Here is an 18,738-nt window from a genome sequence, read left to right as displayed (position 1 = left end):
CCCCCTCCCTTCCCCTCCCAGCCCCAGGGCTCTGTTTTGACATAGGACAGGATCCAGATTTCTTGGCCTGCCTCCCAAGACCCCCGGTGACTTAGTTCTCTCATGGCTCACTGTGGATGACTTTCAGGTCAGTGCTCCTTGCTGGCTTGTGCTCACAGTTGTCTCTGCCAGTCTTCCTCATCTACCCCCCCCCAATCTCCTGTCCAGCTCCTACTCACATTTTAGGTCTCACCTAGATGTCTCATTGGAGGGAAGCTTTGGTTGATGCCCCTATCTTAGTTTTTTGTTGCTGCTACAATAAATGACCTTAAACTCGGTGGCTTAAAACAACACACATGTATCGTCTTAGACTTCTGGAGGTCATAATCCTGCAAAGTTCTCACTGGGCCAAACTCAAATCATCAGCAGGCAATGCTCCCTCTGGAGGCTCTGGAGGAAAATCTGTTTCCTTGCGTTTTACGGTTTTTGGAGGCAGCCTGCATTCCTGGGCTCAGGGCCCCTCCCTCCATCTTTAAGCCTTAAACACAGCATCTTCCCTTTCTGACGGTCCAGCCTCCCTCTTTCACTTACAGAGACCCTTGTAATTACATTGGACTCACCTAGATCATCCAGGATAACTTCCCCATCTCAAAATCTTTAACTTATTTACATCTGCAGAATCTCTTTTGTCATGTAAGGAAACAGAGTCCAGAGACTAGAATGTAGCCATCCTTGGCGGTGGGAAGCTTGATTCCACTCACTGCTCTCATACTGCTCTGGGATCTACACACTGAGACAGTCCTAGGTCTCATGAGGGCAGGGGCTCTTTGAATCTCATTCCACCTGAATCCCAGTGCCTAAGACCCGGTATAGGTTGCATCATGCATGAATTAATAAAGGAAACACAGACCTGGGTTCCGATCCTAACTCTGGAGGAGTTTTGATGAGAGATTGGGAAAGATGTTTAATCTTCCCTAACCTCAGTTTTCTTACTTGTCAAGTAGGGTATTATACCCACCTTGCAGGGTTATGTCAAGACGAACTCACAGAAGCTACATCAGTGAATCCCAGCACAGACGCCTACCCTGCTCACTACTCAGAGACTACCAATGCCCAAGACTGATGTCCAAGACCAATGCCCAAGACTGATGTCCAAGACTGATATCCAAAGACAAACAGCAGTCATCGGGACTCCTATCTTGGTCATTGGTATTGACATTAGTAATCAGGACTGCTGTAATCGGACTGTTTCAGAAACCACAGAATTGGGTTGGGAGAGGAGGTCAGTTGTGCTACATGAGAATCAGAATTGAGCCTTTAAGGATTTCCCAGATGTGGGTGAAGCCACTTGAGGTGGTTTAAAAAGAGAAGAAAGGGAAAACAGATCAGACTTGGGAGAATGCATAGCTTGCCTAGGGACTAAGAATGGTGGGTGAGGGCCAGGTCTGGTGGGGATTCACGTAGCTGTGATGGAAAGGGGCACCAAAGGAAAGGCTAAGGGTTGTGTTGATAAGATCTAGGGTCCATGTGCCCTGTGTGATGGCCACAGGATTCTGGGAAAAGAAGGAATTTCTTTTTTTCTTTACAAATTATAGGTACACCTATTCATTTCCTTTTTCAGGAATGTAATGAATTTACCTACAAGTTTGCCGAAGAAATCCGAAGGCAGTCTTTTGGGGCAGTAACACCTGGCTATGATTTCATGGCCCGATTGAGGTATATACATGTATATAGAACATTTCCCCCAAAGCACATGAAGACAGAGTGTTGGGAACGCTCTGTATAAACTGTGGCACGCTCAGCGCAGCCTTCTCCCTTCTGAAATATTTACAAGGCATTCAATAATTCAAGGTGAATAACGCGGGTCACTTTTTCCTCTTCAGAAACGGAATGGAGTTGATTCTCCCTTCCAACGCTCACGAGCTGGCCCACAACCGACTGCACGTATCTATCACCAACACCAAAACCAGAGAAAATTACCTGGTCTCCAATTTTCCCTCCAGGGAGGACCTCATTAAGGTAACACAGCCGCATCTCATGTTAGAGCAATTCAGCGAGGCCTGATTTAATTACTTCTCCCAGACAAGGAGCACGACCACGTTCTCTAGATCCAGGCTTTCCTATCATGCCTGAGAGAGGGTGCGTGCGCGGTAAGTGAAGTGTTCGATGAACGGGTTAACCAGTGTCTCTCAGAGGCCACCTCGGAGGCTCCCGAGACCTCCCGTAGTGGTTCCATGTTTTTCTCATGATTGTCAGCAAGTCCCCGCGCACCTGGGAGGCAGGTTGCCCGTGTGGCTGGGTAGCAGCACTAAGTTCCTTGAATGACATAGCTGGTATCTCCCAGTTCATGTCAGGCTTCGTACACGTGTTGTCTTATTCAGTCCTTCGCAGGCCTTCTGTACATCAGGTAGGACCGGTGTGATTACTGCCTTCGTACTGTTTTCTGTTTTTAAAGAGAAGAAACGGGTGGAGAGATTTTACGTGACGTGTTCAAGGTCATAGCGACTGTCTGTGGCAACGCATTCTGGACCCTAGGTCTCTTGACTTTCCAATCTAATGTTCCATTTCTTCCTCTCATTTTGTTTTCATGCTTTTCTGTCCAGACACATTTGAAAGTTGCTCAGTGGCGAATTTATTATCTCTGGGAAATACTTTGGCTAGAGTTGCAAATAACAGTGTGCTTGCTACGGTAATACATCAAATCTTTGTAAATTGGAAAGAGTGCGCTTTTCTTACAAAAGCTGGGCAATTTTTTTCTCGGTTTTCCCTTTGGTGGGAATCACAGCCAGCTTCAGATAATACGGAGAATGTGTGTTTGGACACAGCAGTGGGCAATGGATTGAGGGTAACTGGTGAAAGTTCTGCCTGAATTACTTGATAAATGCATTGATTTTTACTATCGAGTCTAACTGTTGGAGTTTTACTGTGTGAATGATATAATTTGAAATACCTAATGAAATGTTGAACTGACAAGTAAAATTACTTTGTGACTTAATAGATTAGAATATTTTTCCTTGGTGTGCTGACTATGCCGTCTCGCACTTATAAATTAATAGTCTTTCCATCTTAGAAAAAAGACATTTTTCTATAATCTCATGGAGACTTGCAAACTATAAAGGGAGGAGCTGGTCAGTCCATGCCTGAGTTGTCACCACCTGCCAATGTCAGCAGAGATACGGGGGGCTGTCCGTGTGCTGGAAGGCCTCTTCTGGCTGGCGGGCAGTAGGACTGCGGTCATTGTGTCAGAAAGCGGGAGGCACTCGATCCAGTTGTTACCTGTTCATTGCATCCATCCTTGGCTTCCATCTTGACAGCAGCAGAGCCCCTGCGGTTTCCCGTAACCCCTCCTAACTTACCCATGACTGTTTACATACTACGTAGTTTGCTGCTTTACCTATTTAGTGTTTATCGTCAGTCTTCCTTCACGAGAGTGTAAGCTCCAAGCGGGCAGGGGTTGCTCTGTTTTATCCACTGTGATAGTCCCTGTGCCTAGCACAGCGCCAATGCCATCAATATGGGATCAGCCAGTGAATGGGAATGGATGCAGAAATGAACGAAGGTGGATCTGTGACAATGGCTTCATTGAGAACAAAACAAAAGAAGGGGCGTGTCGGTGACTTGGTCAGTTGAGCATCCGATTCTTTTTTTTTTTTTTTAAGATTTTGGTTTTTTATTTGAGAGACACAGAGCATGAGCAGAGAGAGGGAGAAGCAGACTCCCAGCTGAGTAGAGAGCCCGATGTGGGGCTCGATCCCAGGACTCTGAGATGAGGACCTGAGCCAAAGGCAGACACCTAAGCCACTGAGCCACCCTGGAGCCCGGAGCATCCAATTCTTGATCATGGCTCGGGTCTTGATGTCAGGGTTGTTGAGTTCAGGCCCCACATCGGGATCCACACGGGGTGTGGAACCTACTTTAAAAAAAAAAAAAAAAAAGCATCTGGATCCTACATGTTGAATGTACTTAACAGAATAAGTGAGCTGGTCAGTGGCCCAGCTGGGACTACCGTCCAGATGTCCAACGTTTTGCTTGATGACATCACATGCTGGATAAAATCATCCCCCTCTCAATTCCTTTCATGTGGCAATGTGACTGGCTGAGTAATGGTCTCCAAAGATGCCCACACCCTAATCTCCAGCACCTGTGCTTATGTCATCTCCCATGGCAAAAAGGATTTTGTACATGTAATTGAGGTAAAGATCTTGAAATGGGGAGATGACCCTGGATTATCTGGTGGTTCCAACCTAATCCCTAAGTCCTTAAAAATAGAGATCTTCCCTGGATGCCAGGCACCATTGCTTGTTCTGAGCTCTCATGCTAGAACAGCACAGAGGTAGTAGGCACTGTGGGCTGTCCCCTCTGACAGCCAGCAAAGCAAAGGGGACTTCAGTCCTGCAGCCAGTAGAAGTGACTCCTGCCACTATCTGAACGCGCAGGAAACATTCTCCCCTCCAGCCTCCCAGAAGGAAGGCAGCCCTCCCAACAGCCTGGTTTTAGCTTCCCGAGAGGTTCTGGTCGCTAGCCTGCATGGTAAAAGGTACGCATTTGTTACTTTAAGCCCCTAAGTTTCTAGTAATTTGTTACAGCAGCAATAGCAAACTATTGCAGTAAGTAAACATGATTTTTTTTCAATTTCCTTTGTTTTGGATAATAACTATTCAGAGAATTGGTGTAATTACTTGAGTTCATTGAACAGAAGAGAAATAGTTGACACAAATGTGTAATATCTTGTAAGGAGAATAATTGAATAATTAACATTTATCCTAGGTTATACAAGAAGCATTTTAAATACTTAGCAGAATGCTCTAACCTTTTTCAGAACTAAAAATAGCAAGATGGATAGTTTCTTGACGGCAGACAGTGGCTATGAAATGTCTGAAATCCATGCCTGGAATACTCAAAAGGAGCGTTTAGTTCAACAGTAAGACTGGTGGAGACTAGCAGAGGGAAGAAGAAAAGGCATGGAGGGGAAAGAAAGCAGACTCCCCCCTGGGTGGGGACGTCATCTGCTTCTGTGATCTGAGTAACAAAGAGTGCAGGGGTGCAATGCCCTGTCTTCCTGCGGCAGAATGGCCGTTCTGACCTCCTAGTGCAGTGCTGAGGGAGAGGAGGAAGCCGCCTGCCAGCCCTTCCAGTTCCCTCCCTCGCAGGGCGACGGGAAGCCTCCCAAAGCCAAGAGGGGAAGCATCCCCACAGTGCACACTTGAGTCTCCTGGGAACTTTGCATACCTGGCTCTGAACACACAGCCTTGGGTTTACTTCCCAGTATTTGAAAATTCTGGAGGTGAGAAAGACAGACACGGACAGAGAGACTGAGGCCACAACCAGAGGTACAGGATGTCAGGTATGAACTGGTAGCTAGAGAAGGAATCTGGGAGCACTAAATACTAGGGATTTCCACCACCATGTTGCATTTTAGACCCATTTTATCATTAACTTGTTTACTCCCTTTCTAACTGGTGTTTTTATTGGTTTTTTTTTTAAATGCTGGGTTCTTTATTATCCACCAGCTGACTGCCACCTTGAATTACAAACAGGGTGTCTGTGTATGTTAAAGCATGTGTGTGCGTGTGTGTATGTATGTCAATTCATTTGTGTGTGTGTGTGTGTGGTGTGTGTGTGTGCTCTCTTACAGTTATCATGTTTATGCACATCTCTCAGCATTCATATCTAGGTCTGCCATTTCCTGACAGTGTCCCCCGGGGCTAATTATGTTTGAGCCTCAGTTTTTCCAACTGTGAAATGGACACAGTAAGTCAGTCTGTGTTACCATGGAGAACAATGGAATAAAGCAAGTAAAAGTGTGTTTCAGCAGGACAGCTCTGTGTGCATGTTGACTACAGGCAGTATTCGGTAAATTTAGTCAACAAATCTGATACTAAGCCACACACGTTTCCAGTCAGCATGCCTGTATGAGTCAGTCGTGAAATGGGAAGTGTCACAGCTTTCTTTCTGAGCAGTACGATTTACCCTTTCTTGCACATTTAGTTCTCTCCCCTGTGTGTTACTTACCCTCTGTGTTCACGAACGGTGTGCTAAGCTACACGTACAGTATCTCAGGAAATGAATTTCTACCTCGTTTTGCCATCTTTTGGGGCATGTTACCCCTCTTCATCACGGGCTTTCTTTTATAAATCTGCGTTTCTGTGAGGACTCGTACTTAAATTATATGCGTTAGCTTTGCTTCTCGTTGCAGGAAAGATGATTCTTTCATTTGATATCTGCAACGATAGTTGAGTATTTTCTACGAACCTGTGTTGACCGATTCGGTGGTGCAAAGATTCCCTTTCTTTGGGATGGGATTTCCATAGTGTTCTGAATCTCACGTGCACAGTGATGTAACTCAGTGCCGTGGTCTGAATGTCTGCAGCCCCCCACGGGAATTCCCAGTCCCTGATGGGACAGGATCAGGAGGTGGACCTTTGGGAGGTGAAAGGTCACGAAGGTAGAGCCCTCATAAATGGCATCAGTGCCCTGATAAACCAGACCCCAGACAGCTAGCTCTGCCCTTCCGCCTCGTGAGGACACAGCGAGAAGCAACTCTCGGTAGGCACTGAGTCGGCCGCGACGGTGACCTCAGATGTCCCCGCCTCCAGAAATGGGAGCAATCACTTTCTGTTGTGTAGCAGCCACGCGGCTGTGGTAGTTTGCTCTGGCATCCCAGACGCACTAGGACGGGAAACGGGTACTGAGAAGTGGGGACGCTGTGGGACTGGGTAACGGACAGAGGCTGCAGGAGCCTAGGTGTACGTGCTACAAAGAGCCCACATCGCTGTGAGAGGACCTTTAGAGATGCTTCTGAAGAGGACTGGGACAAGGAAGAGGCGAGCCGGACACAGAGCCGCCATCTTCACGGTGACTCCCCAAGGGCCCGTGAGCAGAATGGTGGTAGGACTGTGGACGGTGACGCCCTTCTCATGAGGTCTCAGCAATGAGGACAAGGTCTTGGACGCTGGAGGAAAGCCCCTCCCTGCTATGAGGTATCAATGAAGGCTCCTGGTATTTTCTGGAAGGTACAACTTGCGAGAGTAAAAATGGGTATTTGATGAGGCCTCATTCTAAGCAGAGTGTTGAAGGAGCTGCCTAGTTTCTCTTGACTGTTCATGTACAACGCAAGAAGAGAGAAATGACTTAAAGATGGACTCGCTTATCAGACGCGAGGTAGAGCTTGAAGATGTGGACCATTGTCTGCCTGTCCTTATTGAAAAGAGGAACAGCGCCTTTAGAACAGAACTGGAAGGTGTGGCCAGACGGACACCTGATGAGGATGCTGTCAGCCATCTAAAGAGAAGCGAGGACTATTGTCCAAGACAGTGGAAGTATGACCCTGAGTCATTGCACAGATCCTCAGGGCTGCTCCTCTCCTGAGCAGCCCAGAGTAGAAGGGCAACTGTAGACACAACTCACTTCTCACTGGACAGTCCTTCCCCGCTCGGAGCCATGGCAGTGGGGCCACTGTGGAGACCCCAGACAAGAGGAAGGTTCTGGGGAACTTGTGGCAGGACACTCAGAGGTGGGGGCCCCACCCCTGCCCAGCAAAGCTTCAGAACCCGGACCCTGCCACCACGGGCCTGCAGGACGGGACATCAAACCAAAGAGGATTATCCTCAAGCCTTAAGGTCTAATGGCATTTGCGCCCTTGGGTTTCAGACTTGCTCTGAACATGTTACCTCTTTTTGCTTTCCTGTTTCTCCCTTTTGGAATGGGAATGTCTATCCTGTGCCTTCTCACCACATATTTTAGAAGCACATGACATCATAATCTCACAGGTCCACAGCTGGAGAGCAGATTGCCTCAGGATGAATGGTACCTCGAGTCTCACCCAGTTGATTGAGATGATATTTAGGTGAGACTTGGAACTTTAAACTTTGAGTTGATGCTAGAACAAATTGAGACCTTTTTTTGGCTGTTGGGAAGGACTGGATATATTGTGCATGCAAGAAGGACATGAATTTGGGGGAGCCAAGGGTGGAATGCTATGTTTTGAATGTTTGTGTCACCAAAATTCGGGTTGACCATAACCCCCATGAGATGGTATTAGCAGGTGGTGCCTTTGGGAAGTGATTAGGTTATGAAGGCAGAATACTCACGAATGGGAAGAGTGCCCCCTTATAAAGCAACCCAGAGAGCACTCTTGCCCCTTTGGCCACAAGAGGACACAGTGAGAAGATGGGAAGTGGGCTCTCACCAGACACGAGATTTGCTGGTGCTCTGTTCTTGGACTTTGCAGTCCCTAGAACTGTGATAAATGTCTGCTGTGAATTCACCCAGTTTGTAGTATTTTGTTACAGCAGCCTGCATAAGACAAAGATGCTCAGGGCTGTTGGTGGTGGTACCCTCCCCCCCCCCATTCTCTATATACCACTACAAGACAGGCATGTGGTCTTCGGATACTATTTTGTCCAGAATCTACTCACGCCAAGTCTGCCCTGCTCCCCAGTAGCGACTGAGCCAAGATAGGGTGACACATGTGACATGTGCTACCGTACAAATAGGAGATGAACCCCAGATGGAGGAAACCTTTATATACTTAGACCAGAGCCCCAAGAGGCCCCCTCCTCCAGATGCTTTGCTTTTTGTTCTCCACAACCAGAGAGATTCATTTTGGATACCACACTCTTTTTTTTTGCAGTGAGTTGAGGGGCAGATGAAAATGTTCCCTAGGAGGATGAAATCCACTGATCATTCATGGCTGTGGGTTGGTTGTTGTCAACAGATCAACATCACATTGAGATCCCATTTTGCAAAGGCAGACGGTACTTTGGTACCGGAAGGGCCTAGCACTTCTGTTTGGTGGAGCGTGGATGGGATTGTTGGCACAATTTCTCAGTGCCTTGGACTCTTCGTAAGTTGGAATCCACACTGAGCCACCTACCGCACAGACTGTCATGGAGACCACGTGTGTGGAAGGGCGTCCTCAGGTCCTCTTGAGTACCCACCGGCTCAGGGTCTTGGACCTTCTGACTCTTCTCCCATGTGCCATGGGCGCGTGGCAAGTCCTTTACTCGCGAGCCCCTTTACACATTATCCCCTGAGGTCTGAGCTGTTTTTCTTCCCAAGGAAACGTGCCGTCAGGAAATCCAAGCACGTTTTAATCTGAGCCTTCAGCAAAGTGTGATTAGGGAGGTAAATCCTTTGTTTATAAGACACTCGTATGTCACTCGCACAGCTGAGCAGAAATGATTTTGAAATTAACCGTGCCGAGGAGCAGTGCTATTGGCCACTTGTCTGAATTAGGATCCGTCATTGAATTCTTCATGTTTAAAACGGATGGACATATGTGATCTGAGCTGGTCTCTCGACCCAAGTGAATGCTCGCTGATTTATATTGCCAGGAAAGCTTTCGTGCAGAACCATGTCCCTTTGGGGATGAACGACCCTGTCTCCATTGCTACCATGTCCTAGATTTCTGCACACGTGGCGAGAATGCTCTTAGAGCAAGATCTTCTCACATTTAGCCTTCCGAAGGTGAAATAAGGCCTGAATTTAAGATTGGTCATTATCTTGGGAAGACTGGGGAAGATAAATTTGAATCTGTCTTTGAATTTCAACTACACCAGCAGGTTCTGAATAAACAGCCAGATCCTCATTAAACTCCACAGCAAACTCTAGGCATAAATGGAACTTGTTGGGAATGTATTCTCTAAGGGAGCCAGGCCACATAATTTTCTAAACACCCCTTTTCTATAAAATGTGAAATGAAAAGAGCTAGTCAGAACGTGTATTGAATATGCACTTGGCAATGTTGGTACAGTTGCTGCAGGAAGGCACTGTTATTTTTATCATTGTCTATTTAGTAAGAATGAGACAAAAAGCAAACCAATGTTTGCACCTACGTCCATTGCTTAAAGTGCTGGGCCCTGTGATGGGCCATGAATGGCAAGACCCTGATTTCTGTATCAGTGTTGTCACGCATGATGCCCCTGATATTTGGGGGTCCTCGGCTTCTCTGTGGTGGTACGACCTGTGCACTACAGCATGTTTATAAGGCTCTCTGGGCTCTACCCACCAGATGCCAGTAGTACCCCCCACCCCCAGACACAGCTGTGACACACAGTACTGTCTCCACACATCGCGAAACAAAAACACCCCCTGCCCTTGTTGAGAACCTCTGTTCTCCATGTATTGCAATTTACTGGTGAGAAAAATCTCACTGGGAAAACAACACAGCAAGAGAGGCAGCAGGACCCATTTAGGTCTACTGTCTTATCAAGTGGCCTGAGAATGTCCGCGTTTGTCTCTTTCCTTAGAAAATCCTCTTTGCCTCCAATAAGCGGACCGTGAGTAAGAAAAGCTACTTTGGTCCTAGCTGTGGAAGCTAATTTTCCCACTAAACTTAGTTTGATATACAAATCAGCAGCACATATAAGAGGAAAGTGCGGTATGACAGAATAAATACATTGATTTAGAGCAGTGGCAGGCATTTTCCTGTTGGATGAGCTCTTCCTATCAGTGAGGGGGGTTTGTACTGTTCTTATCTGTAGGAAAGTAATTGAGTAGCATTTTTCAACCAAACACTGCAAAAGAGTTCAAGCATTAACTTGTGAACTTCACATTATACTCTGACACATGGGGGAAAAAACACATAATTCTGATTCTAATGGTAGTGATTTTTTTTTTTTTTTTTGCAGGGCAGATCTAATTGTGTGGCGTACTAAAATAAATTGTTATATTTACAGAGTGTCTTTGGTTCTTTAAAGAGCGTTAAGTACGGCAATTTCACAATATGTGTGCTATCCACAAACTGTTCCAGTTATCGCTACAGTGCAATGTTGCATTTTGCCAAATAACTTCATTAAATAGCCACAGCGTGCCTGCAAAACATACCTAGAGTCTGTAATTGTTTTTTTGAAGGAGTAGCCAATTGATGACGGAGCCAAATTTAGTTAGGGGGAATGCAGTGCCTGTAACAGTGAACAGCCTTTCTCTGAAAAACCCCTGACTGCTGATATTTTGGGGCCCAGAAGGTTGGTTTCTGTCCTGTTGTCCCCCACGGGCTTGGGAAGTGATCTCCCACAAATCCAGAGACTGCGCTCACTCCTGCTTTGCTCCTTTGTACGCTAGGTGTGCCAAACGTCACGGCACACCATTCTGTCCAGCCTCCCATTTCAAGAGGAATGCCTAAGGACACGCCTGTCTACACTCACTCTTCTTTGTAGACGGTTCACAAGTCTCGCACAAGATTGCCATCGTACTTTGGTTTGATGCCCTGCTATTGACATCTTGCAATTCTTAACACCTGTATTTCATTTTGCACCGGACACACAAATTATGTAGCTGCTTCTGGCACCAAGCACCAGCTTGGGACAGCACAGATGTGCGACCTGTGTCACTCTCTTCCCTCATTCCTGCTGGAGTCCTTGCGTTGTGCTGTGAAGTCACCGAGTTTGCTACCACACAAATCTGATGCCCCAGGTGTTTCTGGGCCCCTGTCAAGAGCCCGGTGCTGTGAGGGCAGTTACAAGCAGGACCGCTCCCTCTGTCCTCGACATGCCCCCAACAACATGGCAGAATCCTCGTTTCTCCCACCGTTCAGACTGGTGGGGAAGCTCCAGGGGGCCTCCATTCCCACCACAGGGAAGGGGAGATCACAACAGTCATCTGTCCAGTATGAGCCCTGAGAAGGACTGGCTGACCATGCAGGAGACAGACTGCTCTTCCGTTAGCAGCTTCGGGCAGTGAGCAGCCAGGAGGAGCCACTGCAGAGGAAAGCGGGTGCCAACTTGCAGGTGCAGGATGGAGACATAAATGCATTCCAGCTGTGTCAGGTGACAACCCAGAGAGGACTTTTCCTGTAGAAAGTGCATTTGCTGGAGACCCGATCTATTATTTATTCAGTTTGGAATAAATTGGCCTTTGAGAGCTAACCTCAGAAAACATACCCGTCATACTGTTTCTTTGGGGGAAATGCCCTCTGAGTTCTAAATAATTATACATGTGTGATTTACAAATCAGTTTGGGGGCCATAATCCATTTCTGAATAATATATGCCCCCCAATCTCATGAAATTTCAATCAACAGCCATAGCGTCTTTGCTTACTAGTTGAAAGATTTTATCTTCAATATTCAGTGTGTACTGCTGTATCTTTCCAAATAGAATAGGAGTGATTTGGAAACTGTACTGGAAAATAAAACATGTACATCTCAGAAAGGTTCCCACTGCCCGGCTTCTTCCGTTGGGTTGCCGTTTTAAATGGCAATCTTTTTTCACTTTTTCAAAGAAAGGTAGGGATAATTGGTGCCCCTACCTGCTACTGTCTCATTACTTATCCAGACCATGTTGCTAACGCATGAAATGTGTTGCTCCCCTTAGCAACATCCTGGTGGCAAATTAGAACACCCCCAAGCTGCAGACCAGTCTCCCCTGTAAGAACCAGAAGGGGTTCGTGCCTCTGAAAACTAAGAGTGCAACTTTCTTTTCTTTTTTTTTTTTCTTTTTAAAGAAAACTCTACCGCCAACGTGGGCCTCAAACTCATGACCCCAAGATCAAGGGTCACAGTCTCTATGCACTGAGCCAGCCCGGCATCACAGGGGTGTGACTTTAGAATGATTTTTACAGTATATGAAAGAGCACTGTAAATAATTTATGAGCACATACTCAAGAATTGAGACCTACCTGGAGATCCATGTCGTAATGACTCGGTTGTCTACAATTAAAATCCCGATTTTACTCAGGTGAAGTCCACGGGTTCACAGAACATTGAACTGTTCATATCTCTTCAAGGTCTTTTCAGATATCAGAAGTGTTATCTTGTATTCAGCGGTGTCCTGTGTGCACTTGAGATAGATGGAACTCATTTCATTTTTTTATAGTAAATGTCATTATTTTTTTAAAGATTTCACATTTGGGGGCACCTGGGTGGCACTGAGGTTAAGCGTCTGCCTTCGGCTCAGGGCGTGATCCCGGTGTTATGGGATCGAGCCCCACATCAGGTTTCTCCACTGGGAGCCTGCTTCTTCCTCTCCCACTCCCCCTGCTTGTGTTCCCTCTCTCACTGGCTGTCTCTCTGTCAAACGAATAAATAAAATCTTTAAAAAAAAAAAAAAAGAAAAAAGAAAGATTTCACATTTGATAGTAAATGTATCAAATCTGTTGCATGCGTGCTAATGCCTATGTTTACGAGCTGTTTCTTTATGTTATTCCTCTAGGTTCTGTTGGCCAGCAGCTTCCTGCCCGTGTACGCAGGACTGAAACCAGTGCAATACAAAGGGCAGGTAACGTTCTCATCGCTGATGAATTATCCGTACTTCCAGCAGTAATATGTTTCCTTTGAAGGATCCAATTTTGTAATTATTCTGGTGGTTGCAAATCAGTTTATATGATTTGTTTCATAAATAGTTTTGTTTGTAACAGAAAAAAAAAAAAAAAACAAGTACAGGGGCCCTGGCACGTTACTGTCAAGATCTTAAGATTCAGAATGACTGAGATGCTCCTTTTTTCATCTGATTAAAAACTTCATCCCTTTTGTTAAAAAAAAGAGTAAAGGACTTCAAAAAATAAAGTCCTCTTTACAGCTGCTTCTATAAGCAGACCTGTGCTGTCAGGTGGGAAAAGGCATCAGGATGCCACACACCCACCCTTGCCCAGCCAAAGCTGGAACACTGCCCCCCATGCCCCACACAGGAGCCCCTGACCCGGAAGCAAGGCCCTCTTCTCCCAGGCCCTTCACGCACTCAAGTGTTTGCCAGACAGTCTGCGTTCCAGGAGAACTCGCTTCACGTGGGGCTGACACTCAAGGCGGGTTCTGGGAGAGAAAGGGAGACGTGAGCACCCAGCAGTCTGGTCTCAGTCAGCACTATGGGGAGGTATTTTTAAAGATTTTATTTATTTATTTGAGAGAGGATGAGAGAGAGAGCACAAACTTGAGTCGGCAGGAGAGGGAGGAGGAGAAGCAGGCTTCCCTCTGAGCAGGGAGCCCGATGCAGAGCTCAATTCCAGGACCCTAGGATCATGACCCTAGCCGCAGGCAGACCGTCTACCGACTAAGCCCCCCCGGCGCCCCTATGGGAAGGTGCCTGAGCCAGCTCCTTTCTGCATCTGCACTATGGCTGCATTCAACGTTCGTCATCCTGCCCTCTTCGGCTCCTCCACACAGACACACACTTTATAATCAAATACACAATCTATTTAACACATACCAGAGAGATACATTTTATAATCAAATACAGGATCTACTTAACACATACCGGAGATATATATTTGTAATCAAATACAGTATCTTTTTTTTCTTAAGATTTTTATTTATTTATTTGACAGAGATAGAGACAGCCAGCGAGAGAGGGAACACAGCAGGGGGAGTGGGAGAGGAAGCAGCAGGCTCGTAGCAGAGGAGCCTGACGTGGGGCTCGATCCCATAACGCCGGGATCACGCCCTGAGCCGAAGGCAGACGCTTAACCGCTGTGCCACCCAGGCGCCCCAAATACAGTATCTTTTTAATACACATAAGAGATATGTATTGATAAGGGATACACTATCTGACACATCCCAGAAGTATGCATTTTAAAATCAAATGCACTAACTACTTAAACTAACAGAGATCTGTATTTGTAATCCAATATAGCACCTACGTCACACACACTAAAGATACATATTGTATAATCAAATACAGTATCTTTTTTAAAGACTTTATTAATTTTGTTGAGAGAGAGAGAGAGCCCGCACGAGCAGGGGCAGAGGCAGAGGGAGAAACAGACCCTGGGATCGTGACCTGAGCCAAAGGCAGATGCTTAACTGACTGAGCCCCCCACGGCCCCTCAAATACAGTATCTATATAACACCCAAGATCAGGCACATAGTCATGGATGAATAAATGCCATCCATTTTATGTTTCATATATACCTAATATGTATTTATTCCTAAGCGCGTAATGAAAAATGTTGGATGTCTGTCATTCATTCATTCATACATTCACTCACTCACTTTGAGGGCCCAGCACGATACCTGTACAGAAGGAATGCACTTTTATAAATCTCTTACCTAATATGATTGGGAACCTCTCTGAGTTCTGATCGTGCACGTTCTCGCGGTTTCTTTCTTTGAGCTCTCCTGGCCTTTCCAATCCTTTGCTTCCTGTACAATCTTGGGCCCAAACTGATCCGCCCCAGGATGGTGGTCTAAAGGGACAGATGAGGAGAGCAAAGGCCAGAGAGGTTAAGTAGCTGGGAGGCCATGTAGGTACTAAGACACGGAGCCTAAGACAGAACATTATTCTGACCTGAACGGTACTGATTAGCCATATGCGTACGGTGCATACAGAAGGCTAACACCCTCCTTGTGACTGCTTAGAAATAAAATATACATTCTTGTTAAGAGCAACATAAAATGATTTAAACATCAGCTTATGGAAAGCAGGGATTGTTCCCCCTATTGTTCATACTGTCTCTCAGAGCTAACAGGTATTTGGTTCCCAAGGACTGTGAGCTCTGTTGTCATCTGAAATTTTACTTGAAAGGTACTGTAGTTTAAATTAATTAAAGTCAGTTAAGAACCTTTTCCCTCTTACTGTAGGAGTAAAAGTTAATATTTACCTTTAGCTGTAAATTTTGAATACAGATGCTATCAAAATCAACTCTATTTTAGGAACGTTAACTTTATAATCGTCTAAAATGTAATGATTTCACTTCAAAGCTTGAGTTTATAATATACAATGATGGAAATGGCTAAATGGGAAACAATGGTAAGGTGTTTTAGAGATTATATATTATGAAAGAGGGGATCAGGAGTCCAGAGTCATCAGAATTCCCAATCTTTTTTTTTTTTAAGATTTTATTTATTTATTTGACAGAGAGAGACAGCCAGCGAGAGAGGGGGAACACAAGCAGGGGAGTGGGAGAGGAAGAAGCAGGCTCCCAGCGGAGGATCCTGATGTCGGGCTCGATCCCAGAACGCTGGGATCACGCCCTGAGCCGAAGGCAGACGCTTAACAACTGCGCCACCCAGGAGCCCCCAGAATTGCCAATCTGATCACTGATTAAGAGGTGGTGACTGAGCAGGCAGGATGTAGATACAGCATGTGATGGTAAGGAGATAGGGACTTCAGAAAGGAGCATGGGATCAAGGTGACAGTAGAGCTGAGTCCCAGAGCCCCGTGAGCTCTAAGACTATGCTAAACACTTCCCTGTTGAAGTATTAGCAAGAGTATCACGAAAGAGGTGCAGGTGGGACAGGCTTCTAGTTTTCTTGCACCATGAATTTTTCTTCCCTTCCTTACAACGGAGTTGCAGCCATTAGCTGGACTTGGAGCAGTGTGTTTAAAAGGCCACATTTCCCAACTTCCCTTGTAGCTAGGTGTGACTACACATTTAAGTGCTGGCCAGAGAGATAAGCTGAATTACAGTGGGACTTACCTTTGTCGACTTCCTGCTGCCCAGGACTTAGTTGTGATGGCTGGAACCGTAGCAGCTGTTGTGGGTCATGAGGTCAGAAATCACAGGCTGGAGATGGCCACGGAGTGAGCTGGAAAGACCTCGGCCCTGAGTGATTTGGGGAGGCCACCCATACCACTCCATCGTGCATTTTCTTTTTCCCAGAAAAGGAAGTAAAACTTGTGCTATGAATGTTTTCTTTTTTTTTTTTTAAAGATTTTATTTATTTATTTGATATGATTGTTTTCTGTCAGCTGCAACAGAAGGGATTACTACATGGTATTTTATAGTTGAGAATGTGCAGATGCTGAGATGTTCAATTTACTTCCCTGAGATCACATAGCTAGTAAGGGGGCAGCTTTCCCAGGATGATCTCCAATGTTTGTGTCTCTACTGTGCCTCTTGCCCGACTTTGCTTAGTGCGTTCCTTTAAAAAAAAAAAAAAAATCTCCCTCAAGTTTATTTCCCTCCATCCCCATTCCCACTTCTTGGGTTTGTGACCTGACAACTAGCAATGGTTACAAGGGTCAGCTGTTCTCAGCTGAGTTTCCCATTAAATGACTGAGCACTTGGACGTGCATGCAGAAACACAGCCACAGCTCAACGGCAGGGAATGCAGCCCCCGAGCTGTGAGAGCGACGGAGACCAGCACTGAGGCCCTTGACCTTGAGCAGGAGGACAAGGTCTTGCTGATTACCCATGTCTGTGCAGAGCAGACACATGATAACTACTTAATTTTAGTGCCTTCTGAAAGCACTCGGTTCTCCCTGGTGGTTTACTGGTGTCCAGAAAGAGGAGATGGCATGTGCCTGAGGACGGACAGAGCCCTCGGAGACCTTTTCCATGGATGCAGACCCGGAAGAACATGGCAGCGTTGCTCTGTGCTCAACACAGACTCTCCATCAGCCTGATGGCCTCCCACAGCTTTAGAGGGTTTCTAGGCCAAGGTATTTTCCAGAATCGTTCCATTTTCAGGGAAATGTGAACTCTGCTTTAAACGCAGGGTTTTGCTGTGGGCGTGAGCTTTTCCTACGATTTAAATTACAAAAACATTTCCATCCTGCTGAAAACACCTCTCCTGTGGTAGGTTTTAATGTTTGCATGGAACTCGCGTCTTGACTGGTGTATTTGCTGTGGTGGTTTCTCAGAAGTGATGGAGGTCGTGTCGGCAGTGAGGGCAAAGGGAACTGAGGATGACTTGCATTGGGGCCGTCAAGCCATGGGACGCAGAGCAGTGCCCGTGTGGCGGAGGCCGAGAAGGGCCACGTGTCCACTCCGCTCCTCCCACTCCCGTGCCACGTACAGACTTCGTTCCACATTTGCTAGAACCTATGTATAGAACGTAATGGATTTTATTAATATTTATTTGTGGACCTAATATTTTTATTTTTAAAATCAATTCTTAGTCACTTAAAAGTGTCAGACTTTCATAACACTAAAGATTAACTTAAGAGACAGTATATTTCCTTCCTCACCTGTCTACCAGCTGTTTGAAGGGGTATGACCTCTATTTCCTTTAACTTAAGTTAAAAAACAAACAAACAAACAAACAAAAACACAAGTTCCTGTAGCTTTTACTAGCTTCATGTTATAAGACCATTTTTAGTACCCTGTTTATGGCAGGTAGTCATTAACAGCTGAATACTTGAGTGAAAGAATGCAAACATACTGAAGTCAGGCTTGTATTTCTTACTGATGAACGTTCCATCCGTATGTATGGCCTCTGGACATGCATACCATCAGGCCACGTTTTCACAGGTCCTTGCCATCAGTTTGAAACAAAAACGAGCATTTCCAAGAGGAGCTCTTAACTGACAATCTGTTTTTTTTTTTTTAAGAGATGGCTTTATCATTGGTAAGTGACGTAAATGTCAGAATAACAGAATAAGAACGTCTCTAGAGCTGATAAATGCAGATCACAAGAAAAGCTGCAGGATTTTAGGGTTTTGTTTTGTTTTTTGGTCTGAAATAGGATTTAGGTAATATTTTGTTATATAGAGAATATTTAACATTGACTTATTCTGGTCTGTTGAGCATTTTGCAAGGTTATGGATTATTAATTCTTTCATTATTGACATATTTGTGGGAAAGAGAGCTATGGAATACTCTGTTACTATGTATTTATATAAAATGATTACTACAGACCTTAGGCTTCTAATTCTTCATGATTTAGACGTTTCACATGGATATGTGGCTCAGTCCCATGAGAGCCAGCTAGATTCGGCTGGATGGAAAGCTGCTTATCAATTCACAGTTAATCTGAAAGACAAGATCTTATTTTTCAGCAACATTCTAAAATGTTTTGAATTGTCTGTTTGAAAAGTTGGTCTTGCAGGGAATATTTCTGATGTAACGCTCAGTGTTTTCTCAAAATTGAGTATCATTTTTTAAT

At 45.5% G+C, this 18,738-nt stretch overlaps 1 protein-coding gene across 3 annotated transcripts in view; it reads left to right on the top strand.

Moving 5' to 3' along the window:
• Positions 1–18,738, top strand: part of PNPLA4 (patatin like phospholipase domain containing 4) — a 29,451-nt gene that overhangs the window by 3,697 nt on the left and 7,016 nt on the right. For all 3 annotated transcript variants that reach the window (XM_002929623.4, XM_019810329.2, XM_019810328.2), the window contains 3 exons: positions 1,601–1,695; positions 1,863–1,998; positions 13,130–13,195. In XM_002929623.4, coding sequence (XP_002929669.1) covers positions 1,601–1,695; positions 1,863–1,998; positions 13,130–13,195 — 297 coding nt within the window. The remainder of the gene's footprint in view (positions 1–1,600; positions 1,696–1,862; positions 1,999–13,129; positions 13,196–18,738) is intronic.

Source organism: Ailuropoda melanoleuca, chromosome X (genome assembly GCF_002007445.2).
Source record: "Ailuropoda melanoleuca isolate Jingjing chromosome X, ASM200744v2, whole genome shotgun sequence".
NCBI classification, from domain to species: domain Eukaryota; kingdom Metazoa; phylum Chordata; class Mammalia; order Carnivora; family Ursidae; genus Ailuropoda; species Ailuropoda melanoleuca.
The sequence above is the reverse complement of the archived record's forward strand: the minus strand, read 5'-3'. Positions and strand labels throughout refer to the sequence as shown.